This window comes from Gekko japonicus, unplaced genomic scaffold, assembly GCF_001447785.1.
Source record: "Gekko japonicus isolate JY-2015 unplaced genomic scaffold, Gekko_japonicus_V1.1 scaffold1409, whole genome shotgun sequence".
Taxonomy (NCBI): domain Eukaryota; kingdom Metazoa; phylum Chordata; class Lepidosauria; order Squamata; family Gekkonidae; genus Gekko; species Gekko japonicus.
Genome location: NW_015172045.1, coordinates 82,568 through 109,375, shown reverse-complemented (window position 1 = coordinate 109,375; position 26,808 = coordinate 82,568). Strand labels below are relative to the sequence as shown.

At 49.4% G+C, this 26,808-nt stretch overlaps 1 protein-coding gene across 2 annotated transcripts in view; it reads left to right on the top strand.

The window, feature by feature from the left end:
- Positions 1-26,808, top strand: part of PAK1 (p21 protein (Cdc42/Rac)-activated kinase 1) — a 173,954-nt gene that overhangs the window by 86,472 nt on the left and 60,674 nt on the right. The window contains exons 1-2 of one of the 2 annotated variants that reach the window (XM_015420709.1): positions 6,725-6,906; positions 19,658-19,869. In XM_015420709.1, coding sequence (XP_015276195.1) covers positions 19,680-19,869 — 190 coding nt within the window. In that variant the 5' untranslated portion in view covers positions 6,725-6,906; positions 19,658-19,679. Of the gene's footprint in view, positions 1-6,724; positions 6,907-19,657; positions 19,870-26,808 lie in introns of those variants that run through there. The other variant, XM_015420710.1, reaches the window with a different exon arrangement.

Below are 26,808 nucleotides of genomic sequence, written 5' to 3'. Positions count from 1 at the left end.
CGGGGCCCCAAATGGATCCCAGCCCGAGTCATTCGGGTAACAGGCCCTCGTTCGTACGAGGTCTCCAGCGAGGACGGCCAAATCCTCTACCGGCACATTGATCAGCTGCGCCGCCGCACGCTACAACTGGACCCCGAGGATCCGGACGAGGGCCCGGAGCCGGCGCCACCGGCCTCGCTTCCGGAACCAGACCCACAGCCACCATTCCTGCAGGAAACCGAGGCCCCTCGCCACGAGGAACCAGCCTTTCCCTCCACAGCCGACCCTTCGCCGGGTCCGGTCCAACCGGCTCCAATGGGCCCCGAGACCGAACCGATCGCCACCCCGGAACCTCGCCGCTCGACGCGCCCCAGGAAGCCACCTGCGTACCTGAAGGACTTCGTCTGTGGGTACATTGCGAACCAAGGGGGGAGGGGTGTAATGTATTCAGCCTGACATGCCCGGACTTGCCCGGGCTGGCCAGGCACAAACCATCTGTAGCTTGAGTCGAAAGACAAAGGATCTGAAGGATCCTAGCTGGCCCTATCAAAGGGCTAGTTTTCCAGCCGGGAGACCAATGGTCACCCGGTTACTGTAAATAGCCTATTAGGAGTAGGGGGTGTGGTTATGGGTACTTGGTGGCGGGTTTTCTGAACGCATATAAACCGGCCTGCGAGCTGGTCACTTGTCTTTGTCCTGAACTAAATAAAGGTATGCTTAGCTGAAATCACTCTCCGTCTGCATACTTTTCACAGCCTTAAGGGAGAGCAGAGAAGCTCAACAGGCCTCTCTCGGGGATCCAAAAATTTACACTTGAAAAGCTCTTTCTGGCCTCTCCCACCCCAAACTTTCCTCTTTGAAGAAGGAGCCAGCTACCTTCCCCTCGGTTGTGTTTTACAAGACGGAGTCTCTCACCCTGTGGCGGGTGTCCCTTTTGAGGAGATCTGACAGCCGTCTCCTTAGGGCAGCTATGCAAGTCGAGAGTTGTCAGGTCTCCCCAAAAGGGACTCCTGTCACAGATGGCGCTCAAGACCCACCTCTCTCTCCCCCCAATTGTTTTTTCCGCCCTCACATGCTTCGCTGGATTAGCACAGTTCAGGGCTGCCAGCATCTGAGACAGACATTTTTGCAAAGTTTTTGGAAGGAGGGGGAGACCCCTAGTTGCTCATCCATTGCTTACTGTATTCCCCTTCTCCCCTTGTCGTTCAAGCCATGTTCACACATTACAAGTGAACTCACGTACCTCCTGTATATACGGACGTACATCTGTTTGTAAGGAAGAGCCAACACATGTTCACTTGGCATGCAAAACTGAGGCTAAGGACATCAGAAGAGCCCTGCTGGATTATACCAATAGTGCGTCTAGTCCAGCATCCTGTCTCATACAGGGACCAGCCAGTTCTTCTGGAGGGCCAACAACAGGGCACAGAGGCCAAGGCCTTCCCCTGATAAGAACATCAGAAGAGCCCTGCTGGATCAGACCAGTGAGGGTCCATCTAGTCCAGCATCCTGTCTCACAGAGTGGCCAACCAGTTCGTCTGGAGGGCCAGCAACAGGGCAGAGAAGCCGAGGCCTTCCCCTGATAAGAACATCAGAAGAGCCCTGCTGGATCAGACCAGTGGTCCATCTAGTCCAGCATCCCGTCTCACAGAGTGGCCAACCAGTTCCTCTAGAGGGCCAACAACAGGGCAGAGAGGCCGAGGCCTTCTTCAATAAGAACCTAAGAAGAGCCCTGCTGGATCAGACCAGAGGTCCATCTAGTCCAGCATCCTCACACAGCGGCCAACCAGTTCCTCTGGAGGGCCAACAACAGGGCAGAGAGGCCGAGGTCTTCCCCTGGTTAGGAAACTAAGAAGAGCCCTGCTGGATCAGACCAGAGGTCCATCTAGTCCAGCATCCTGTCCCGCACAGTGGCCAACCAGTTCCTCTGAACGGGCAACAAAAGGGCATAGAGGCTGAGGCCTTCCCCTGATGTTGCCTCCTGGCTCTGGGATTCAGAAGCTTAGTGCCTCTGAATGTGGAGGTTCCCCTCAGTCACCATGGCTACCGTAGTAGCCACTGATAATAACATGACAGGGTAGCCCCCCTCCTTTCATAACAGGTCATCAGAGTTATTGGGGGCTTATACACTGTTTCAGCCACATGCTGCCACCATTTGTGGACCGATAAAATATGTATGGACCGATATCTTCACTGGTGTGTGTGTGTTTCTTCCCCAGAGACACACATTTCACAGATTTAAACAAACAAGGAGTTAATTTTTATTTATGGTTTGAAGATAACAAAGAAAGTAAGGTGTGTGTCTCACAAGGTTTCGTTCCCAACTGAACTTTTGAACTGTTTCCCTATTCCAGCAAGATCGAGATGGGTGGCCGTGGCTATCTGTAGCAGTAGAAAAGAGCAAGAGTCCAGGAGCACTTTTTGTGGCAGGGCATAATCTTTTCTGAGTCGCTGCTCACTTCTTCAGATATCCAGTAGTATCTTAAAGAGGAACTGCGGTGGCTCAAGTGGTTAAGACGCTGAACTGCAGGCTGTGGAAGGTCGGTAGTTCAGCAGTTCGAGACCTGAGTTGCCGCATGACGGAGTGAGCTCCCGTCTCTAGTTCCAGTTCCTGCCAACATAGCAGTTCGAAAGCAAGAAATTGCAAGTAGATAAATAGGGACCACTTCGATGGGAAGGTAACAGCGTTCCGTGCGCCTCGGTGTTTAGTCATGCCGGCCACATGACCATGGAAACGTCTTTGGACAGCGCTGGCTCTTCGGCTTTGAAACGGAGATGAGCACCGCAACCCTAGAGTCAGACTCGACTGGCTTTCGAGCAAGGGAACCTTTACCTTTACCTAGCATCTTAAAGACAAACAAAATTTGTGGCAGGGTATGCGCTTACCTGAATCACTGCACACTTCTTCAGATACATCTAGAATGTGAGTCCTTCTGTCCTTACACCTTGGAGAGTGGAGTGATTCCAGATGCCGAATGACAATAGCAGGCAAATGACAATAGCGGGCACAGAAAAGAGCAAGAGTCCAGTAGGACCTTAAAGAATAACAAAGTCTGTGGCAGGGTGTGAACATTTGTGAGTCACTGCTCGCTTCTTCAGTTCTGAAGAAGTGAGCAGTGACTCACGAAAGCTCAGACCCTGCCACAGATTTTGTTAGTCTTTAGGGTACTACTGGACTCTTGCTCTTTTCTACCTATTCCAGTAGTTGGGATCCTTTGTTACGAATTGGCTCTTTTCAGCCAGCTCTGAGCTGCTCTTCTCCACACTTTCATTCAGCCAGACATACTTTCCCCCCTCTCAACTCCCTCGCTGCCAACTGCTCACCTAACTACTGTTTTCCAGCCGTTCACTCACCACCATTTGTCAGCTCTCATTGGTTGCTCTTAGGGAGAGGTGATGCTCCCATTTGGTCTTTCTAGCACCCATAGCAGAGGTGTGACTTTTGCTACCCTTTCCTTCTTTCTGGCTAGGTTATCTGAGGCAGCGTGGCCTCTTAGACAGAGTATTGGACTAGGATCTTGGGAGGCCTGGGTTCAAATCCCCGCTTCTACCATGGAAGCTCGCTGGGTGACCTTGGTCCCATTGCAAACTCTCAGCCCGGCCCACCCCACAAGGTGGTTGTTGTGAGAAAATGGAAGGGGGAAGATGCCACCTTGATCCCACCAGAGGGGTGTAAAGTAGGATATAAATTAAATAAATGCTTGCAGGGTAGTGTGGGATCAAAATCGCAAAAATAAAAACGAGTTGGTTGGCTGTTCTGTTGAAAAATGAGTATTACCCACTCTCCTTTTTCCTTTGAGACCTGTTAGCTGGTAAAAGGCAGAGGTCATTTCGAGGGGGATCGCGGGGGATCGCAGTTCCCCCGGGTGAGGTACGGGGGGCGGGGCACATGACGAAGCCCCGCCCCCTGCTTCCGGCCGCCCCGCTTCTGGCCCTCATTCAGCCAGGAGGAGGCAGGAGAAGAGGGAGGGTAAGTTGCTTCCTCCCTGCCTCTCCCCACCCCTGCCTGCCTGGGGCCAGGGAGGGCCTTCGCGGGGCTTCCTTGCACTCCCGCCGGCCTTGCAGGTCCACCGCAGGGCCCCTCATGGGTAATGAGTTATGCTAATGAGTTCCCCTAGCTCTTTTTCTACGAAACGACCCCTGGTAAAAGGCATCCGGTAACCACTGAGCATGGGCAAAGTATAGACCCATTTATGATAAACGCGGATGGAAATCCCGGGGTGTGGGGGTGTCGAACAATAATGTGTCTCTCTTTTTTATTATTCTTTAATTTTTAATTATAGAGGATGGTGCCGTTCCGGTAAATGCATCAGCGCGTTTGGTAAAGGCACTGTAATGTGTCCTGCAGTAATGAGAGAGCACTCACTGCTGGGACCCCCTTCATTGTATATTTTACAGCAGGGCAGATAGAATGGCTTGCCCTTGTCCTTTAAATCATATCTTGTATAATGACAGTTGATGCATAATAGATATTTGCTGTCACAGCAGCTGGAGAAGACGCTGGGAGCCCCCCCCCCTTTTTGGATTGGCTTCGGTTGCTTTCTCGTCTTCTGTGAAATAAAGCCCCTAGTTTTATTTAACAGCAACGCCGTCTTAGGAGCAGATGAAAGTTTGAATGAGTTGGCTCGGTCCCTTCGCCGTAGGCCAGATGTGATGGAAAAGAAACAGAGGGTTGGATCCCCAGCCCCCCGGGTCGTGTTCTCTACAATTGGAAAAGAATTTGCCTTTTCAAGGTCAAAACTGCTGTGTCTTTCTGTCTAGCAATAAGGGGGGGGGGGAATGTAGCTGATGTTGACAGGAGTTGGTTAAAATCAATATTAAATCTTTTAAAATGTGAATGTACAGCATTCCTGAGGGTTGGATTGATTGGGTTTTGTTTTTTTTAAATTATTCCTTGGTAGCCGTTCTTGATCTACGAGTCTCAGACTGCAAACCTAAGCGGGTAAACTCAGAATCCTGCTTAGGTGTACTCAGTGGCCTTCTAGTCCTAGGAAGGTGTTCTTAGGATTGAAGGAGAAGAGATTGGATCTATACCCCGCCCTTCACTACTGGAAGGAGTCTCAGAGCGGCTTACAATCTCCTTTCCCTTCCCCTCCCCGCAACAGACACCCTGTGAGGTAGGTGGGGCCGAGAGAAACTTTGGGTTGCCAGCTCTGTGCTGGGAAATTCCTGGAGATTTTGGGGTGGGTTTGAGGAGTCACGCCTCAGCAGGGTATAACGCCGTAGAGTCCGTTTTCTCCAAGGAAACCAATCTCTGTCATCTGGAGCTCACTCGTAATAGCAGGACATCTCCAAGCCCCACCCAGAAGTTGAAAAAACCAAGAGGGGGGGGTCACAGGTATCCATGAGGAAAATACAACAAACAAACAACACTGTGACATGAGTGACTAGAACATTTAGTAAAGATTATGTTGTATAATCAGGGGTCATTTCCTGCAGGAGCGCACAGGAGCGGAGCTCCGGCAGTAAAGAGCCCAGGGGGCGGGCACATGCAACGAGCCCCACCCCCTGCTCCCAGCAGCCCTCAGTCAGAGCAAGAAGCAGCCAGGTAAGCTGCAGAGCCCCCCCCCCGGCCCAAAACAGTCCAGTGGCACCTTTAAGACCAAGTTTTATTCAGGTACAAGCTCTCCCTCCTCTGCGAGGACAGATCTGCACGCTCCCCCCCCCAATAGCTAGCAATCCAAAACAGTCCAGTGGAGCCTTTAAGACCAAGTGTTATTCAGGTAAAAGCTCTCCCTCCTCTGCGAGGACAGATCTGCACGCCCCCCCCCCCAATAGCTAGCAATCCAAAACAGTCCCATGGAGCCTGAGCGGTGGGTGTTGCCTTCTCACACACTTCTGGTGATGTCAGGGGGTGTGGCATATGCAAATGAGGCATGCTAATGAGCTCCTGCACCTCTTTTTCTACGAAATGACCCCTGTGTAATGAATCAAACTTTACAAAATACAAGGAAAAGGTCGTCATACTCTCAATAAAGCTTTACAAAATTTCAAGGGAAGTCCATCATACTCAATTACAAGGAAAGTCCATCATACTCAATGAGTACCCGGATATAAACTCATTTCATCCCAATCTTCCTCAGGAGTAATCCTACTGTATAGCAAGGTATAGCCTCTTGATACAGTTCAATGTCTGTTAGGAGCAAACCAATGCTTAACTTGTTTATTTTCTGCACTTTATCCTAGAAAAAAATCCATGGTATTTTAAAGAAGAAGAAGAGAAGAGAAGAAGAGATTGGATTTATACCCCGCCCTTCACTTAGAGTCTCAGAGCGGCTTCCAAACGCCTTCCCCTTCCCCTCCCCACAACAGACACCCTGTGAGGTGGGTGGGGCTGAGAGAGCTCTGACACAAACGGCTCTTTTTCAAGGACAGCTGTGCCAGAGCTTGTGACTGACCCAAGGTCACATCAGCAGGTGCAAGTGGAGGAGTGGGGGAATCAAACCCGGTTCTCCCAGATTAGAGTCCGCACACTTCACCACTACACAAAAAGAAACATGGAGCGGAATGGAACATTCTTATTATTTTATATCATTAGTTTATAGATTCTTCGCTTGATTATTTAATTTTTTAATTTTATAGAAGAGAAGTTGGCACGCCCAGTGCACACCTCTTCCCCAGTTGCCCTCCTCCCTATCTTTTTGACCCTATTTTTTTTTTTAAAGGAACTTATTTTTCTGGCCCTGCTGATGCCTTGATCCTCCGTCTGTCAGGGCGATGCTGCAGGAACGCCGGCTGGGAAGGGAAGGCAACAGAGCTCCCGGGACCCTGCCCGGTTATAGCCTCTTGGCGAACAGCAGTGGGAAAGAGCTGACGGAGGTTCTTTATAATTAGAATCGCTCGGCTCCATCCAAACAACCCGCTTGGGGCATGTCAGCGGAGAGAATTATGCCTCCCCTCCTCACCGATCGCTAGAGCAGGGCCAAGGTAAAACGCCTGCAGAAAATCCGATGAATATCAGGGACCTATTAAATGGGGGGGGGGTTTTGAGATCGACCGGGCTGTGATTTGCTTCACAAACAATCTCGGCCGGCCCTTTAAAACAATCACATTTTACCAGTTTGGTGTAGTGGTGAAGTGCGCGGACTCTAATCTGGGAGAACCGGGCTTGATTCCCCACTCCTCCATGTGCAGCTGCTGGATGACCTTGGGCAAGCCATAGTTCTGTCAGAGCTGTCCTGAGCTGTCCTTGAAAGGGCAGTTTCTGTCAGAGCTCTTTCAGCCCCACCTGCCTCACAGGGTGTCTGTTGTGGGGAGGGGAGGGAAAGGAGTTTGTAAGCCGCTCTGAGACTCCTTTCGGTAGTGAAGGGCAGGTTATAAATCCAATCTCTTCTTCTTTTACCTCACAGGGTGTCTGTTGTGGGGAGGGGAAGGGAAAGGAGTTTGTAAGCCGCTCTGAGGCTCCTCTGGGTAGTGAAGGGCGGGGTATAAATCCAATCTCTTCTTCTTCTTTTACCTCACAGGGTGTCTGTGGTGGAGAGGTGAAGGGAGTTTGTAAGCCGCTCTGAGACTCCTTCGGGAAGTGAAGGGCGGGGTATAAATCCAAACTACTACTCCTCTTCTTCTCGTCCTCGTCCTCTCTCTCTCTCTCTCTCTCTCTCCCCCCCCCCGAATCCCCAGTCTTTCATGGAAGCCCTCTGGGTGACCTTGAGCCAGTCACAGTCTCTCAGCCTAACCTACCCCACACAGTTGTTGTGAGGATAAAATGGAGGAGAAGAGAATGACGTAAGCTCCTTTGAGTCCCCATTTGGTGAGAAAAGCGAGGTATAGTAAATGAATTAAATAAATGAATATCCCTTGTCCATGCGGATCTTCTCTGGCCTATAAGGAAAAACCGTTTCATGTTTTGAAGAAGAAAAGAAGAAGAAGAAGAGATTTATACCCCCCTGTTCACTACCCGAAAGAGTCTCAGAGCTGCTTACAATCGCCTTGCCTTTCCCCTCCCCACAACAAACACCCCTGTGAGGCAGGTGGGGGCTGAGAGAGCTCTTTCGAGAACTACCTGTGAGAGAACAGCTCTGACAGAACTTGTGACTGACCCAAGGTCACTCCAGCAGCTGCACGTGGAGGAACGGGGAATCAACCCCGGTTCTCCCAGATCTGAGTCTGCACTCTTAACCACTACACCAAACTGGCTCTGATATGTGGATCAGGCTCCATCAAAGAGAACCTTCTGTGTTCTCTCGGGCTCTGGTTCTCAGGACCAACGTTGCTTCCCGGTATCCTGATTTCTGCCAGAAAAAACTGCTGATTTCATTCACCGTCACTCATTTTCTATTCACAAACCCGGGAGAGCAGGAGTTTCAGGTACACGGTCTCCGCTTGTTGTCTCTAGGTGCCCTCCTTTCATATTTTTCCTTTGTTTTGAAGTGTGCATTCTCTCTCTCTCTCGCTAATGCTGTCTGCTTCCAGGCTTGCATGAATTATACATGCCTTGCTTTTATGAGTTCTTATGGATGGCGAGACTCCCGCAATTGGTATGCGCCGGGTAGCAATATCTATGTACGGCATCTGCTGCTGATTTGTAGGTGCGATGGACTTGGCAGGAGGCTTTCCCCCTGGCAGAACTCCCCCAGACCTGGCAGGTTTTTTTTTTTGCTCTTCTAGTGCCCAGCGCCAGTGTTCCCTCTAAGCTGAGTTAGTGTGAGCTTGCTCACAGTTTTTTAGCCTCTGGCTCACACATTTTTGTCTTGGCTCAGGAAAGATGGCTCCAGAGCAAACTAATTTATGCAGTAGCCAAATCATTCGCTCACAACTTTAATGCCAGTAGCTCACAAAGTAGATTTTTTGCTCACAAGACTCCACAGCTTAGAGGGAACATTGCCAGTGCCTTTGTTGGCCGTCTTATACAATGCTCCCTCTAAGCCGTGGAGTCTTGTGATCAACAATTCTACTTCGTGAGCTACTGGCACGAAAGCCGTGAGCGAACGATTGGGCTGCGGCATCAATTTGTTTGCTCTGGAGCCCTCCTTCCTGAACTGAGACAAAAAATGTGTGCGCCAGGGGCTAAAAAACTGAGCTAGCTCACACTAATTCAGCTTAGAGGGAACACTGCTCTTATAGCATCTGTTTTGCCCCCTGGGGGTTCGGTGCGTGCTGCGAATGCTGCGAGGCCAAACACGAAAATGGCACAATGGGGGAGAAGTTTCTCAGGAATCTCTGCTTTTGTCTTTTCTTTAAAAAAAATAAGTTTCTAGTCCTGAGGGTTGGCAGGGCATGTTTGGGAGTTTGAGAGCAGAAGTCAGAGGGGCGGCTGAATGAGAAGGGTGGGCTTTTGCAGTCCGTCACCACTTTTTTGGATGCTTCCTGTGGCCAGGAAGGATGCAGATTCACTCGAGTGGTGAACCGGTTGGTATTTGCGCAGGTGATGGAAGCGGCCCAGCAGCCTTAGGGTTGCCAACCTCCAGGTGGGGCCTGGAGCTCTCCCAGAACTACAGCTCCAGGCTACTACAGCTCCAGGAGAGCCAGTGTGGTGTAGTGGTTAGGAGCGCAGACTCTGATCTGGGAGAACCGGGTTTGATTCCCCACTCCTCCACATGCAGCTGTCGGCGTGACCTTGGATCAGTCATAAGTTCTTTCAGAGCTGTTGTCTCAAGGGCAGTCCTCGAGAGAGCTCTCTGAGCCCCACCGACCTCACAGAGTGTCTGTTGTGGGGAGGGGAAGGGAAAGGAGATTGTAAGCCTGTCTGAGACTCCTTCAGGTAGTGAAGGGCGGGGTATAAATCCAATCTCTTCTCCAGTCATAAGTTCTCTCAGGGCTGTTCTCTCAAGGGCAGTCCTCGAGAGAGCTCTCTCAGCCCCACCGACCTCACAGGGTGTCTGTTGTGGGGAGGGGAAGGGAAAAGGAGTTTGTAAGCTGCTCTGAGACTCCTTCGGGTAGTGAAGGGTGGGGGTATAAATCCAGTCTCTTCGCTTCTCTTGTTCTCTTCTGGATAGAGCAGCACCGTTCTGTGGCTGTAGAGCAGATGATCCTAACTTTGTTGAACCTGTGGGCACTTCTGGAATTTTGAGGGATGGTAGCGGGCACGGTTGCCAGCAGTGTTCCCTCTGAGCTGTGGGCATGAGCGGCCACTCATTAACATGGGAAGCCCCACTCAGCAGCAGTTTGGAGCCATGCAGGGTCTTGCACTGCCCATTGCCCATTTTAAGATCACAGCAGTTATATTCTGCTCAGCATGTGGACTGCTTCCCTTGGTGGGGGGGGGGAGGGAGAGAGAGAGAGAGAGAATTAGAGGGAACATTGTTTGCCAACCTCCAGGTGGGGCATGGAGATTTCCAGGCTACAGAGATTAATTCCCCTGGAGAAAATCCCTGCTTTCTATGGCATTACGGGTGGACTGTATGTTAAATATTAGCTGCCAGTGTGATGCAGCGACAAAAAAGGCTAATGCGATCTTGGGGTGTGTCAATAGAGGCAGAACATCCATGTGGAAGCTAAGCAGGGTTGGCAAACCACCTCTGTTCATCTTTGGCCTTGAAAACACTACGGAGTTGCCATAAGTCGGCTGGAATTTGACGTCACTCTCCACCGCTAGGTTCCAGATGCCTTCGCTTTTGGAACAACAAAAATATCCCACTTAGTTTCCTTTGCTTTGCTATTTCCATTAGGTAAGCAACAAGACCTTGAAATTCAAGGAGAGGAGTCGGCCTTGGGCAAGCCATAGTTCTGGCACAGCTGTTATCTCAAGGGCAGTCCTCGAGTGAGATCTCTCAGGGTGCCTGTTGTGGGGAGGGGAAGGGAAAGGAGTTTGTAAGCCGCTCTGAGACTCCTTTGGGTAGAGAAGGGCGGGGTATAAATCCAATCTCCTCCTCCTCCTCCTCTTCTTCTCCTTCTTCTTCTTCTTCTGGACGTTTTCAAGCGGAGGCTGGACAACCATCTTTCGGGTATTTTGTAGGTATGTAGGGCTATCTTTCAGTATACTCCTGCAGAGTGCAGGGGGTTGGACTAGATTACTTGCAAGGTCCCTTCCAACTTTAACATTCTATGATTCTATGATTCTTCTCCTCCTTCCCCTTCTACCAACAGAGGAAGATATGTATTAAAACGTTATGTTAAAAACGAACCATGCTTAATAGTTTGATTTCTGAAGTCTTCAGAGTGTATCCCATGCCTTACCAAGTATCAGAATCACAAAGGTATTTCATTATCCACAGAGGTTTGAATCTCTGATGAGCCGAATGTCTGAACTAGGGTTGCCAGATTCCCCCCCCCCGCCACCAGTGGGGGGTGGGCTTACCAGCTCCAGGTTGGGAAACTGTTGGAGATTTGGGGATGGAGCCTGGGGAGACTCAGGGACCTCAGTGGTGCGCAAAGCCATAGAATCCACCCTCCAAGGCATCCATCTGGCCTCTGCTTGAAAACCTCCAAAGCAGGAGAGCCCACCACCTCCCGAGGAAGCCTGTTCCGCTGAAGAACCGCTCGAACTGTCGGGACGTTCTTCCTAATGTTCAGCCGAAAACACTTCTGATTTAATTTCAACTTGTTTGTTCTGGTCCGACCTTCTGGGGCAACAGAAAACCACTCCACACCATCCTCTCTATGACAGCCCTTCAAGTACTTGAAGATGGTGATCGTATCACCTCTCAGTCGTCTCCTTTCCAGGCTAAACATTCCCAGCTCCTTCAACCTTTCCTCGTAGGATTCGGTCTCCAGACCCCTCAGCGTCTTCGTTGCCCTCCTCTGGACGTGTTCCAGCTTGTCTGTATCCTTCTTAAATTATGGTGCCTTAGTCTGGATGTTAATTTCGAAGACTGTTCTAGAGAAGAAGAAGAAGAGGAGGAGATTGGATTTATACCCCGCCCTTCACTACCCAAAGGTGTCTCAGAGCGGCTGACAAACTCCTTTCCCTTCCCCTCCCCACATCAGACACCCTGTGAGGTAGGCGGGGCTGAGAGAGCTCTGACAGAAACGGCTCTTTTTCAAGAACAGCTCTTATCAGAACTACGACTTGCCCAAGGTCATCCAGGCAGGTGCAAGTGGAGGAGTGGGGAATCAAACCCGGTTCTCCCAGATTAGAGTCCGCGCACTTAACCACTACACCAAACTGGCTCTCACTGAGGGAACCCTTAAAAGCCAGAAAAGAAATGGCCACAATAGCGTGCGTGTGTGTGTGTGTGAGAGAGAGAGAGTCTATGACCAGGGTGCTGATATTTGAACGAGATGTAATTATGCCTGAATGGGAAATGATCTTCCTCATCCGGCTTGACATGAAAAGCGGGTTCCTTAATTGGGCTTCTGTCCTTAAATGGCAAGAAATGAAATAAGAACATAAGAACATAAGAGATGCCAATGTTGGATCAGGCCAAAGGCCCATCCAGTCCAACACTCTGTATCCCACAGTGGCCAGAAATACCAGTGCCATCAGGAGGTCCACCAGTGGGGCCAGGACATTAGAAGCCCTCCCACTGTTGACCCCCCCCAAGCACCAAGATGACAGAGCATCACTTGCCCCAGAGTCCCTATCTATACCTTGTGGCTAATAGCCACTGATGGACCTCTGCTCCATATGCTTATCTAATTCCCTTTTGAAGCCGTCCATGCTTGTAGCTGCCACCACTTCCTGTGGCAGTGAATTCCAAGTGTTAATCACTCTTTGGGTGAAGAAGTACTTCCTTCTATCCGTTCTAACCCGACCGCTCAGCAATTTCATGGAGTGCCCACGGGTTCTTGTATTGTGAGAAAGGGAGAAAAGTACCTCTTTCTCTACCTGCTCTTTCCCATGCATAATCTTATAAACCTCAATCATGTCACCCCTCAGTCGTCGTTTCTCCAAGCTAAAGAGCCCTAAGCGCCTTAACCGTAAAATGAGGTCTTTTTTTTAAAAAAAACCCCACTCATTTGCAAATAGCATTGTGAAAAATGGAAGGACTCTTGCGCCGCTTCATGGAAGCCCTGGCTAATTTTTGTTTGGCTGACTTCAGACCGTGCCTCCTGATTTTAGGGTTGCGAATTCAAGTTGGGGAAATCCCTGGTGATTTGGGGAGGGGGGGAGCCTGGGACTGATGGGTTGGGGCTGGGAGGGACCTCAGCAGGGTAGAACGGCATAGATTCCACCCTCCTCCGGAACGGCTGTTTTCTCCAGGGGAACTGATCTCTGACATCTGGAGATCAGTTGTAATTCCGGGAGATCGCCGGGCCTCACCTGGGGGTTGCAAACCAAAGAGAGAGATCACGGGATGGAAGAAGAAGAAGAAGAAGAAGAAGAAGAAGAAGAGGAGGAGGAGGAGGAGGAGGAGGAGGAGGAAGAACGGCTTACAAACTCCTTTCCCTTCCCCTCCCCACAACAGACACCCTAGAATGACAAACTGACACTTGAGATGAGAAGCCGGTACAGAATGGACCTTTCAAAAAACGTGGAAGAGATTTTATGATTGGTATAATGTAAACGTAATTGATGGATAAATATAGTAATTTGAGAACACAGAAAAGATAAGCCTAGTAAAATAGGTAATGAATTTAGAAGTTTAATAAGCAGAAGGAGTGATAAACTAAGTCTCTTGTTATATGTTATATGTTGTTCGGGGTAGTTATATGGTGTTTGTATGTATGTCAGTAGTATATATTGGAAAATAATAAAAGTGTACCCTTGGGTACTTAAAAAAAAAGCAGCAATTAACTCAGTGATGCAGAGACTCATAACTTGAAGCAGTCACTTCGCAGCCAATCGCCTCTTGGCATGGATGGATGCAGATCAGTCTGGATCAGCAACATCTGTCACACCAATCACTGATGCCCTGATTTCCCTCCAAAACCTGTCCAATTAGGTACTTGTTTCCAGGTGGCAGATGTAGCCATCTCATGTATCCCAGTGGAGTCCAGGCATTCCAATGGGGTTGCTATTGCACTGTTTTGGTGTTGTGTTATAGCGCTATAGCGCTCTAAAATGAATGTTAAAAAAAAAACACACCAGGGACGGAGATCGCCCAAGCGGGTGAAAAAGGGCGGGAAAACAAAGCAGCTCAGGAGGAAGTGCTATGGGGCATTTTACACAGCACCCCGTAGTGCTTCGGAAATGGTATAGAAAAGTGAAGACCGCTTGGAAGCAGTTTGCAGGTAAAACGATTCAGAAACGCTTCCCTAACGGGACAGAAGCGTTTCTGTCTGAAAGTGAAAATATATTCCGGTAGGGAACTGTTACTAAAACGGTTCTGTCTGAAATGTCAGACCAGAAACCATTAGGGAACAGTTCCTGAACCGGAATATATAGGCTGTCTGAAATTCCCCAGGTCTCCGCCGTTTCAAATAACTTGTTCACGTACTCTTGTTTCGTTGGTGTCTCCAATATTTCCAATATTTGGCATATACTATCCTTCCAGCTGTCGACATATGAACCGTCAAATACCTATCTGTTTTATCAAAGTCTTTCGGAAATATGTTCAATAACAGTATCTCTGGAGGAAATGGGATATTAGTTCTTGTTATTTTTCCCATTATCTCATGAACCCATCTCCAATACCTCTTTGTAACATCACAAAGCCACCACATGTGATAAAAAAGCCGCTCTGAGACTCCCTTGGGTAGTGAAGGGCGGGGGATAAATCCAATCTCTTCTTCTTCTTCTTCTTTTACCTCACAGGCTGTCTGTTGTGGGGAGGGGAAGGGAAAGGCGTTTGTAAGCCGCTCTGAGACTCCCTTGGGTAGTGAAGGGCGCGGGGTATAAATCCAATCCCTTCTTCTCTTCTCCTTGTTCTTATTTCAGCAGTATTTTCTTGTGATTTGACGCGTGATAGCCCGGGATGACAGGGATCATCATCGCTAAGGCCTTGAGGGGGGGGGGTTCTTTTATTTTGTGTCAAGCCGTGTATTACCTGACAAACAGCCGCTGCGGATGGAGGCATGTTTTATAACGCCGCCAAAGAAAACTCCCTGGAAAGTTTTACTCCCCCCGCCCCCAGCCATAGCTCTTGCTTTTTAACATGCGCTCCTCCACCTGTCAGTTTAGCTTTTTCTCCGGCGTGAGATCGTGATGGGGAAGGCAGAGGGCGGCCGGCAGCCGGGGGCGTGTATAACGGGGAGAAGCAGAAATGTCTGAGCCAAGATCGCCCCAGCCAGCCGGTGGAAAGATAAAACGGCCCATCTGGCAGATAGAAACTTGCCTCAAGTATTTGACTCAACCCTGTGAGAGACCACTGCCTGAGACGACAGCCAGTCTGAGGAGACAACACTGATCCTGATGAAGAAGAAGGAGGAGAAGAGATTGGATTTATACCCCGCCCTTCACTCCCCAAGGGAGTCTCAGAGCAGCTTACAAACTCCTTTCCCTTCCCCTCCCCACAACAGACACCCTGGGAGGCAGGTGGGGCTGAGAGAGCTCTTGACAGAAACTGCTCTTTTTTCAAGAACAGCTCTTATCAGAGCTACGGCTTGCCCAAGGTCATCCAGCCAGGTGCATGTGGAGGAGTGGAGAATCAAACCCGGTTCTCCCAGATTGGAGGAGGAGGAGAAGAAGAAGAGAAGGAGGAGGAGACGATGACGACGACTGGATTTATACCCCGCCCTTCACTACCCAAGGGAGTCTCAGAGCAGCTTACAAACTCCTTTCCCTTCCCCTCCCCACAACAGACACCCTGGGAGGTAAAAGAAGAAGAAGAAGAGATTGGATTTATACCCCGCCCTTCACTACCCAAAGGTGTCTCAGAGCGGCTTACAAACTCCTTTCCCTTCCCCTCCCCACAACAGACACCCTGTGAGGTGAGTGGGGCTGAGAGAGCTCTGACAGAAATGGCTCTTTTTCAAGAACAGCTGTGCCAGAACTATGGCTTGCCCAAGGCCATCCAGCAGACACACTTAACCACTACACCAAACCACTTAACCCAAGGGTCTTGATTCAGTACAAAGGCAGCTCTGTGCGGAGGGCGCGGGGCTCTGGAGAAGCCTCTGCTTGGCATGCAGAAGGTCCCAGATTCAGTCCCCGGCCTCTCCAGTTAGGCAGTAGGTGATGTGAAAGATCTTTGCCTGAGAACCTGGAGAGCTGTGGAGAGGGGCTCTGAGGTACAGCGTCTGCTTGGCATGCAGAAGGGCCCAGGTTCGATCCTCAGCATCTCCGGTTAAAAGGACCAGATGGTAGGTGAGGTGAAAGACCTTAAGAGCCAGTTTGGTATAGTGGTTAAGAGTGACGGACTCTAATCTAGGAGAACCGGGTTTGATTCCCCACTCCTCCACATGCAGCTGCTGGTGTGACCTTGGATCAGTCACAAGTTCTCTCTTAGAGCTGTTCGCTCATGGACAGTTCTCGAGAGAGCTCCCTCAGCCCCACCTACCTCACAGGGTGTCTGTTGAGGGGAGGGGGAAGGAAAGGAGATTGTAAGCTGCTCTGAGACTCCTTCGGATAGTGAAGGGCAGGGTATAAATCCAATCTCCTCCTCCTCCTCCTCCACCACCACCAACAACCCGGAGAGCTGCTGCCAGTCTGAGTAGACCATACTGCTCTTGATAGATCAATGGTCTGATTCAGTATAAGGCAGCTTCATGCATAGCCTATATGCCATTATGTTGTTCTTGACAATACCCAGAAGTGACGTGAGGTTGCTCTAGGAATTGCTGGAGACTCTATGGTAAAAACCTTAGCGGGTGGCCTGGCACAGGCCTGTGTTTCCGTGAGCTTCTGTTGCCGCCGTTTGTGGAGAGATGCCGCACGGATCTGTGATTATGCTGCCGTAGGCACCGTTGCTCTGTTCGTATTTTTTAATTATTATTTTTAATCAATATCTTTTCATCTTCCTCGGGTTCCTTTGGGAGGAGGGGTGGCTAGAAATAGAGAAAGTAAATGAACAAAAACGGGAACGGCAGGAGAGAATTTCATGAAGCTGGTGAGCCGGTCAGGCTGAGATATCAGGGGGCCGGGTCAGTTGACACTCCTGACCGGAATTTCTGGGTCTGGGGTGGGTGGGTGTCACCTCCTGCTCCTGACGACGTGCCGAAACTTATTGGTGAACCATCCACCTCTTATCACTGTCCCTAGCAAGCAAAGCTTTCTCCACTGTGTGAGTTATCTATTTATTTTAGTTCATGTATACCTGTTTTCCTCCTAGGGTTAATATACCCAAAAACAAATATGGTCACAGTCCGTAGACATAAAAAATAGAACCACAAGAAATGTACACAGTGCACTCACTATTTCTTTAACAAAAACCGTAAAGTTGTAAATATGAAATGTACAAAAGTAATAACGATACATTCAAGTTGTAAATTCAGGTACACGACGGGACGGTGGTCTCCGGAATGCGATGCTGTTTCAACAGGGGGTTTTTGTAGAAAAAGCCCAGCAGGAACTCATTAGCATAATTGGCCACACCCAACAGCAGAAACTCATTAGCATATTAGGCCACACCCCTGACAGCACAGGCCATTAGCATATGAGGCCACACTCCTGTGGTACCAGAAATGTGGTCATCCAGCCACACCCACCTTTTGCTCCTTATTCTGTTTACCTTGTCTGTTGTCAAAACCCAGGGCCTTTTTTTGTAGCAGGTACTCCTTTGCATGTTAGGCCACACACCCCTAATGTAGCCAATCCTAATGAGTTTCTGCTGTTGGGCGTGGCCTATTATGCTAATGAGTTCCTGCTGGGCGTGGCCAACTCAGGAGCCAGCCGGAACTCCGTTCCTGTGCGTTCCTGCCCAAAAATAGCCCTGTGTTTCGACAAACGTCTTCTTCTAACCAAGAGTCTATAAGCTGATAATGTATGAAAAATTGCACCAATGGAAAAGCTGCCCAATTCACATGGAGTTCAATAACATTGCAGAAGTGATGGAGGAGAACATCTCTCAGACAGAATAAAGCTTATGTGTTAACTAAGTGTTTGTCGAAACGGCATCGCATTCCAGAGACCACCGTCCCGTCGTTGTCATCTTCTATCTTTATGTACCTGAATTTACAACTTGAATGTATCAGTATTACTTTTGTACATTTCATATTTACAACTTTACGGTTTTTGTTAAAGAAATAGTGAGCGCACTGTGTATAGTTCTTGCGGTTCTATTTTTGCATTGCTCCTAGGGTTGCCAGATTTGGGTTGGGAAGTTCCTGGAGATTTAGGGGGGTGGAGTCTAGTGAGGGTGGGATTTGGGGAGGGGAGGTGCTTCAGCGGGATACAGTGCCATAGAGTCCACCTTCCAGAGCGGCCGTTTTCTCCAGGGGGAACGGATCTCTGTCACCTGGAAAATCAGCTGTCATCCCAGGAGATCTCCAGCCGCCACCTGGCGGTTGGCAGCCATGTTTTCTCCCCAGCAGGGTTGACAACAGCCTCCCTTTCTCCATTTTCCCTCACAACAACCCTGCGAGGTAGGTTCGGCTGAGGGTGGACGACTGGCCCCAAGGTCACCCAGCGAGCTGTCATGGCGGAGTGAAGTTTTGAACTCGGGTCTCTCAGATTCTCATGTGATCCCAGGGTAACAGGAGCTCTGTAGCTGGCCACCCTAACTAGAGCCAGCTGGGCTGGGATGGTCAGCTTTGCCTGTTTCTGTACGTTCTTCTTAGCAAGTGGGCTACAGAAATAAGGCCCAGGAGCCCAGTCCACTCCTGCTATTGCAGATGTTCCCAAGGGAGCTCTTTTGCTATATATTGCTGTTGTAGTGTAGTGCGGTCCAGTTTGGTGTAGTGGTTAAGTGCGTGGACTCTAATCTGGGAGAACCAGGTTTGATTCCCCACTCCTCCACTTGCACCTGGCTGGATGACCTTGGGCAAGCCATAGTTCTGATAAGAGGTGTTCTTGGAAAAGAGACGTTTCTGTCAGAGCTCTCTCAGCCCAACCTACCTCACAGGGTGTCTGTTGTGGGGAGGGGGAGGGAAAGGAGTTTGTAAGCCGCTCTGTGACTCCTTCGGGTAGCCATAGTTCTGATAAGAGGTGTTATTGAAAAAGAGCCGTTTCTGTCAGAGCTCTCTCAGCCTCACCTACCTCACAGGCAGTGTTCCCTCTAAGCTGAGTTAGTGTGAGCTAGCTCACAGTTTTTTAGCCTCTAGCTCACACATTTTTGTCCTCGCTCAGGAAGGATGGCTCCAGAGCAGACTAATTTATGCAGTAGCCAAATGGCTCACTCACAACTGTAATGTCAGTAGGTCACAAAGTAGAATTTTTGCTCACGAGACTCCAGAGCTTAGAGGGAACATTGCTCACAGGGTGTCTGTTGCGGGGAGGGGGAGGGAAAGGAGTTTGTAAGCCGCTCTGAGACTCCTTCGGGTAGCCATAGTTCTGATAAGAGCTGTTCTTGAAAAAGAGCCGTTTCTGTCAGAGCTCTCTCAGCCCCACCCACCTCACAGGGTGTCTGTTGTGGGGAGGGGAAGGGGAAGGAGTTTGTAAGCCGCTCTGAGACACCTTTGGGTAGTGAAGGGCAGGGTATAAATCCAATCTCCTCCTCGTCCTCATCCTCCTCTTCTTCTTCGTCGTCCTCCTCCTCCTTCTTCCCACTTAAATTGACGGAAGTCTCCTTTAGTCGGGAAGAAGAGGTCAAATTTGGCTGCACGAAGCAGCAAGACACAGCTGGTGATGAGGCGGCGTCCTACATTCCTGTATATGTAATGCCGCTTTAAAAGTCAGTGTAGAGACCCAAGCGGCTGTGCACGGTACCGATCCCCTGTCCACCGGGAACCAGAAGGCCCCTGTCTCTCCCGTTCCGCTGCGGTCCTCAGTGGCCGGCCACCCCCAAACCACAACGTTCTCTTTCTTCCCTCTCGATTCTAGCTAGAGCAGCCACCGGGTGAAGATGTCCAACAATGGGACAGAAGCAGAAGACAAGCCGCCGGCTCCCCCGATGAGGAACACGAGCACCATGATAGGCGCCGGCAGCAAAGACGGGGGGACCCTGAACCACGGCTCCAAACCGCTGCCCCCCAATCCCGAAGAGAAGAAGAAGAGGGACCGTTTTTACCGTTCCATCTTGCCGGGAGACAAAAGTACTTTTTTCCTTCTTCTTCAGTTTTCCCCTCCCCTTCTAACGTCTTTTGCAGGTTGTTGTTGTTGTTGTTATTATTATTATTATTACTACTACTACTACTACTACTACTACTACTACTACTACTCCCTCTTGGCCCAGGCCGGCTCAGGGCGGCTTACAAGTACGATAAAATTCCAAAATACAATCACATAAAATCACGTACATTAAAAGTACAATGTTAAAACACAAACATGATAAAGTGCTAGCAGCAGGGGTCATTTCCCACAGGAGCGCACAGGAGCGGCGCTCTGGCAGTAAAGAGCCCAGGGGGCGGGCATATGCAACAAGCCCCACCCCCTGCTCCCAGCAGTCAGAGCAAGAAGCAGCCAGGTAAGTTGCAGAGCCCACCCCCCCCCCTCAGTCCATAACAGTCCAGTGGCACCTTTAAGACCAAGTTTTATTCAGGTACAAGCTCTCCCTCCTCTGTGTGGGCAGATCTGCGCAACACCTCCCCCCATAGCTAGCAATCCAAAAGAATCCAGTGGAGCCTGAGTGGTGGGTGTTGCCTCCTGACACACTTCCAGTGATGTCAGGGGGTGTGGCATATGCAAATGAGTTATGCTAATGAGTTATGCTAATGAGCTCCTGCACCTCGTTTTCTACGAAATTACCTCTGGCTAGCAACATTCCTCACTTTACAGTTAGCTCCTTGGCCTTCTGCGGCTTTCTAGGGTGATTGGTTCAGGCAGAGATTAAGGGACCACAGGCCAGGGTTCCGCCAGGATAGATATTAGTTGTTGGCGGTAGAGGAATTAGTGGTGCTAGTGGTGGTGGCTCCAAAGGCCTGGCGGAAGAGCTCCGTTTTACAGGCCCCGCAGGACTGTGAGAGGTCCCGCAGGGCCCTGGTCTCCTCTAGGAGCGCGTTTCACCAGAGTGGAGCCGCCACCGAAAAAGCCCCGGCTCTAGTTACCACCAGTCTGGCCTCCTTAAACGTCGGGAGAGCCAGCCGATTCTGGGTCCCAGATCGCAGCGTCCTTTAAGGTACATATCGGGAAAGGCGGTCCCTCAGGTATGCAGGTCCCTGGCCATAAAGACTAGGCATGGAGAGAGAGTTGACAAAGAGAGATTTTTCTCCCTCTGCCAAAATGATAGAACTCGACTGCAGTAGGTTCAGAGTGGACAAAAGGAAATACTTCTGTACGCAGCGAGCGATTAAAATGTGGAATTTATTGCCGGTGGATGGAGTGAGGGCCACAGGCACAGACAGCTTTACAAGGGATCAGGCGAGGATAGTGGCTACTAACTCTGGTGACTAAAGGAAACCTCCACGTTCAGAGGCAGTCAACCTGTGAATCCCAGAGCCAGGAGGCAACATCAGGGGAAGGCCTCGGCCTCTGTGCTCTGTTGTTGGCTCTTCAGAGGAACTGGTTGGCCACTGCATGGGACAGGACGCTGGACTAGAAGAGAAGAAGAAGAGATTGGATTTATACCCCGCCCTTCACTACCCGAAGGAGTCTCAGAGCGGCTTACAAACTCCTTTCCCTTCCCCTCCCCACAACAGGCACCCTGTGAGGTAGGCGGGGCTGAGAGAGCTCTTTCAAGGACTGCTCTTGAGAGAACAGCTTACAAACTCCTTCCCCTCCCCACAACAGGCACCCTGTGAGGTAGGCGGGGCTGAGAGAGCTCTTTCAAGGACTGCCCTTGAGAGAACAGCTCTGAGAGAACTTGTGACTGACCTAAGGTCACACCAGCAGCTGCATGTGGAGGAGTGGGGAATTAAACCCGGTTCTCCCAGATTCGAGTCCACGCACTTAACCACTACACCAAACTGGCTAGATGGACCATTGCTCTGATCCCGGAGGACTCTTCCTGTGTTCTTCTTGTGCCTAATTTTTTTAAAAAAAATTCATATGGTTTAGAATCTTAAAGCCAAGGGTAGTAATGTACAGGTTTATAAAATCATGCATACGATAGGGAGATTGGACCGAGAGAACTCTTTTTTCTCCCTCGCCCATAATATTAGAACTCGGAAACACTTATTGGACTGTGTGGTTAATGGGCTGTGGATCTAGTATTGGCCAAAGGAGACATTTCATCACTCAACGAGTAATTAGCATGTGGAGTTCCCTGCCACAGGATGATAGCGATGAGTCTACCGGTTTCAGTTGCCCGTAATATGGGATTAGATAAATCCATGGAAGGACAAGTCCATCAGTGAATATAAACCACGAAGATTAAATGGAACCTCCCTGTTCAGAGGCAGAAGGCTCTGTATGTCCGTGCTGGGGGCACCATTGGAGACCTGAAGCAGCTTATGTTCCTCCTCCTCCATTTTATCTTCACAATAACCCTGTGAGGTAGGCTAGGCGGAGGGTGTGTGATAGGCCCTAGGTCGCTCAACAGGTTTCTATGGGAAGAGTAGGAATTCGGACCTGGGTCTCCCAGATCTTAGTTTGACACCAACTGCTACGCCACACTGGTTCTCAGTGGGCTGTTAATTTTTTTAGCGCCCCCCCCCCCCAAAGCTGTCCCTGGTCAGGAGAATTTTGTACCCCTGATCGCCAACCCCACCTCCGATGGCACTGTCTCCTTTATCTTGAACCAGAAAGAGGAGGTATTTTTTATACAAATTTCTTCCTCAAATTTCTTACACGCCTAAGAAAATGCTGATCGCCACTTTGGGGTCAGGAAGCAATTTTTCTCCAGGCCAGTTTGGCCGGCAATCCTGGAGAGTTTTTTGTCATCTTCTGGGCATGGAACAGGGGTCACTGGGGGTGTGTGTGGGGGACCTATTTGTGAATTCCCTGCATTGTGCAGGGGGTTGGACTAGATGACCCGGGAGGTCCCTTCCAGCTCTATGATTCAATGATTCTAATAGCAACAAAAGCTTTTTTGAGATCTCTCCTGATTATTTCCTCGATTCCTCTGTATTGTTTTGCTGAACTATGCCCCGATGAATCTCTGGTGCAATGTAACACCTTGGATTGTCTCCTCTTCTTTCTTTTTTTTGCAGGTCTCACCTGTGACAGGTCAAAGTTCCACAGGTAGAGCACATCATTGCCACTCCAAACTGTCCAGGGCTTTTCCTGGGCTACAGGGGGAGGCAAAACCCTTTCCACCTGCAGAAGGCTGATTTTTCTCCACATCTGATCTGGAAAGAGCCCTACTACTATTCTTTCGGTCAGGCAAAGAATTTAGCCTTTTCTTTTTTAAAAGAAGCAACGCGTAGACGCTTACAAACTCCTTTCCCTTCCCCGCCCTTCACTACCCAAGGATTTATACCCCGCCCTTCACTACCCAAAGGTGTCTCAGAGCGGCTTACAAACTGCTTTCCCTTCCCCTCCCCACAACAGACACCCTGTGAGGTAGGTGGGGCTGAGAGAGCTCTGACGGAAACGGCTCTTTTTCAAGAATAGCTCTTATCAGAACTACGGCTTGCCCAAGGTCCTCCAGCCAGGTGCAAGTGGAGGAGTGGGGAATCAAACCCGGTTCTCCCAGATTAGAGTCCGCACTCTTCACCACTACACCAAACTGGCTCTCCAGAAGAGCCCTGCTGGATCAGACCAGTGGTCCATGTCATTCGGCATCCTGTCTCACACAGTGGCCAACCAGTTCCTCTGGAGGGCCAACAACAGGGCAGAGAGGCCGAGGCCTTCCCCTGATAAGAACACAAGAAGAGCCCTGCTGGGTCAGACCAGTGGTCCATCTAGTGCAGTATCCTGTCTCACACAGTGTCCAACTATTTTTTTTTAATTTATTGATTTTCTATACGACAATTCACAACAATCAAAAATACGTTCAATAAAAAACATTAAGGTGCAAAAACACATTACACCGTCATTCAAATCACAGTCCTCCAATACACAATACACAACAAAAACATAAACATTAAATCAACAACAAAATATCTACAACTAATACAACAAATACTACATTAGGGGTTATTAAATTAACCAATTTACTTTCAGGAGATTAAGATAACGATAATTTGTAGACTGTGTATTCCCTTCAAGAATCTCTTCCAATTTGATTAGAATTGGATACCATCTTTCCAAATAATAGGAAGGTCCCAATGAAGGATCGTTATCTGCTAGAGAGTCCGCGATTTTATCCAAATTCAAATGGTCCCAAATTCTAGAGTACCAATTTCCAATTTTTAATTAATGGTTTATCTGTTTCCTTCCAGCATGATGCGATCGTAGTCTTGGCTGCCGTAAAAAGTATCATTATCAGCTCTTTCCTAATCTGTGGAGTATTAACTTCTTGCCAAAAATTCAGTAATATAATCTCCAGTTTCAACGGAATTTTATAACCAGTTAAAGTTTTCAATTTGAAGTACTATATCTTGTCAAAACTGCTTGATCACTGTACACTCCCACCAACACAGTGGAGATATTGACTTATTTCAGGGCCACGCCCAGCAGGAACTCATTAGCATAATAGGCCACACCCAACAGCAGAAACTCGTTAGCATATTAGGCCACACCCCTGACAGTAGAGCTCATTAGCGCATTAGGCCACACCCCCATGTTACCAGAAGTGTGCTCATCCAGCCACACCCACCTTTTGCTTATTATTCTGTTTACCTTGTTTGTTGTCAAAACCCAGGGCTTTTTTTGTAGCAGGAACTCCTTTGCATGTTAGGCCACACCCCCCTAATGTAGCCAATCCTGCTGAGTTTCTGCTGTTGGGTGTGGCCTATTATGCTAATGAGTTCCTGCTGGGCGTGGCCAACTCGGGAGCCAGACGGAACTCCATTCCTGTGCGTTCCTGCCCCAAAATAGCCCTGACTTGTTTATACAATTCAGTTTCCTAGGTGTCATGTACCAACGTGTTAACATTTTAATGTTCTGTTCTTGTATATTAAGAGATTTGGTTTTGTCCATCTAGTCCGACTAGAGGCTGAGGCCTTCCCCTGAAGTTGCCTCCTGGAACTGGGATTCAGAGGGATTCCCTTTAGTCACTGATGGGCCTATTCTCCATGAATCTATCTCTTGCACTGAATGTGAAGCATTTGTGCAAACTGCACAGCTGTTTCCACTGGCAACTCACAAATGGTGTGAGCAAGCAGCCCTCGCATTCTAGAAGCCCCTAAAAAGAGGTTTGAGGACCGGGGAGGAAGGGAAGGTGGAAGGAACTGGGAGGCGAACAAAGAAATATGTCCCTTAATCTTCACACAGAGCAGCTTACCCAGCTGAACCTCTTCTAATGTCCTGATGAGAGAAGTTAGGTCTAGCTTAACATCATCTGTCAAGTATGAAAGGCGATTAAAGTATCAGTCCAAGATTGGTGGAGACTTGAGTTCAAATATCCTCGCAGCCACAAAGCTCTTTGGGTTGCGCGTAGTCAGGGGTCGTTTCGTAGAAAAAGCAGCTCGACTGCCAAGCCCCATGAGGGGCCCAGTGGTGGACCTGCAAGGCTGGCAGGAGGGCAAGGAAGCCCCGCGAAGGCCCTCCCTGGCCCCAGGCAGGCAGGCAGGGGTGGGGAGAGGCAGGGAGGAAGCAACTTACCCTCCCTCTTCTCCTGCCTCCTCCTGGCTGAATGATGGCCGGAAGCGGGGCGGCCGGAAACAGGGGGCGGGGCTTCGTCATGTGCCCCGCCCCCCGTACCTCACCCGGGGGAACTGCGATCCCCCGCGATCCCCCCCGAAATGACCTCTGCGCGTAGTCTACTTCACAGGATTGTTGTGAGGACGAAAGCGGGGACTAGATGGACCCTCTAGATTGTTGTGAGGACGAAAGCGGGGGTTAGGGGAGAAGCTTGCGGTCTGCCTGGTGCCCTCTGGGGGGATGCATGGCAGAGAAATGTGTACTTCATTTTAAAGTTTTCTTGGGCTCGTCTGTATGTATTAAAAACCAAAAGATAGAGCCACAGGAACTGTGTAAACATGAAAATTACAAAAGTGATACTAATACATTCACATTGTAAATCCAGTTACATAAGATAGAAAATAACAACTGGATTTACAATTTGAATGTATTAGTATCACTTTTGTAATTTTCATATTTATAACATTATTGCTATCGTTAAACATTGAGCGCACTTTACACAGTTCCTGTGGCTCTATCTTTTCATGTCTACGGACTGTGACCATATTTGTCTTTGTATTAAAAACCAAGACATACTGGAACTCAAAGGGCCCGTCTCGCATTTCAGGAATCCTGACGTTTAAGCTCTGGCCCCCCTCTTGATATCATTTGTGGATAAACCACCCCACAAATGCTATCAGAAGAGATTGAACGGTGAAGCGCGGCTCAGCAGGCCTTTAAGCCGCTAATCCTCGTAAGCCCGTACCTCACGCTTCGGAACGTTAATATTTTAATAATACGCCCAGGCCTGGGCCTCAAAAGTCATGCGGATTTGGTCGAAGGCAAACCATCTGCTGTTCATCTGTTGCTGTAATCCTTCCTGCCTAAGAATTTAAGTGCCTATTTATTTAACAGGAGTTTTAAGGTAATAAATTTAGTTCCCTTAATATCCATGAGTCATGGTTTTAACCCGCTCGCGTGACTCGGAGAGGGGCCCCAGAGAACCGCTTCCAGAATTTTTCCTCACAAGAAGAAGAGAGAAGAGAAGAGATTGGATTTATATCCCGTCCTTCACTACCCAAAGGAGTCTCAGAGCAGTTTACAAACTCCTTTCCCTTCCCCTCCCCACAACAGACACTCTGTGAGGGAGGTGGGGCTGGGAGAGCTCTGACAGAAACTGCCCCTCATGGGGCTCGGCAGTAGAGCTGCAAGGCCGGCGGCGGCGGCCAGGATCGTTGGGGGCGGGGTGTGTGGCCTTATGACACACTTCCAGTCAGGGTGTGTGGCATATGCTAATGAGTTATGCTAATGAGTTCCCCTAGCTCTTTTTCTACTAAACGACCCCTGTGTAAACTGTGTGTAGAGGTACAGAAACTTGTGGCTTGCTCTGTTCACCTGAAGCCTGGAAGCTCTTAATGGAGAAAGCTAAG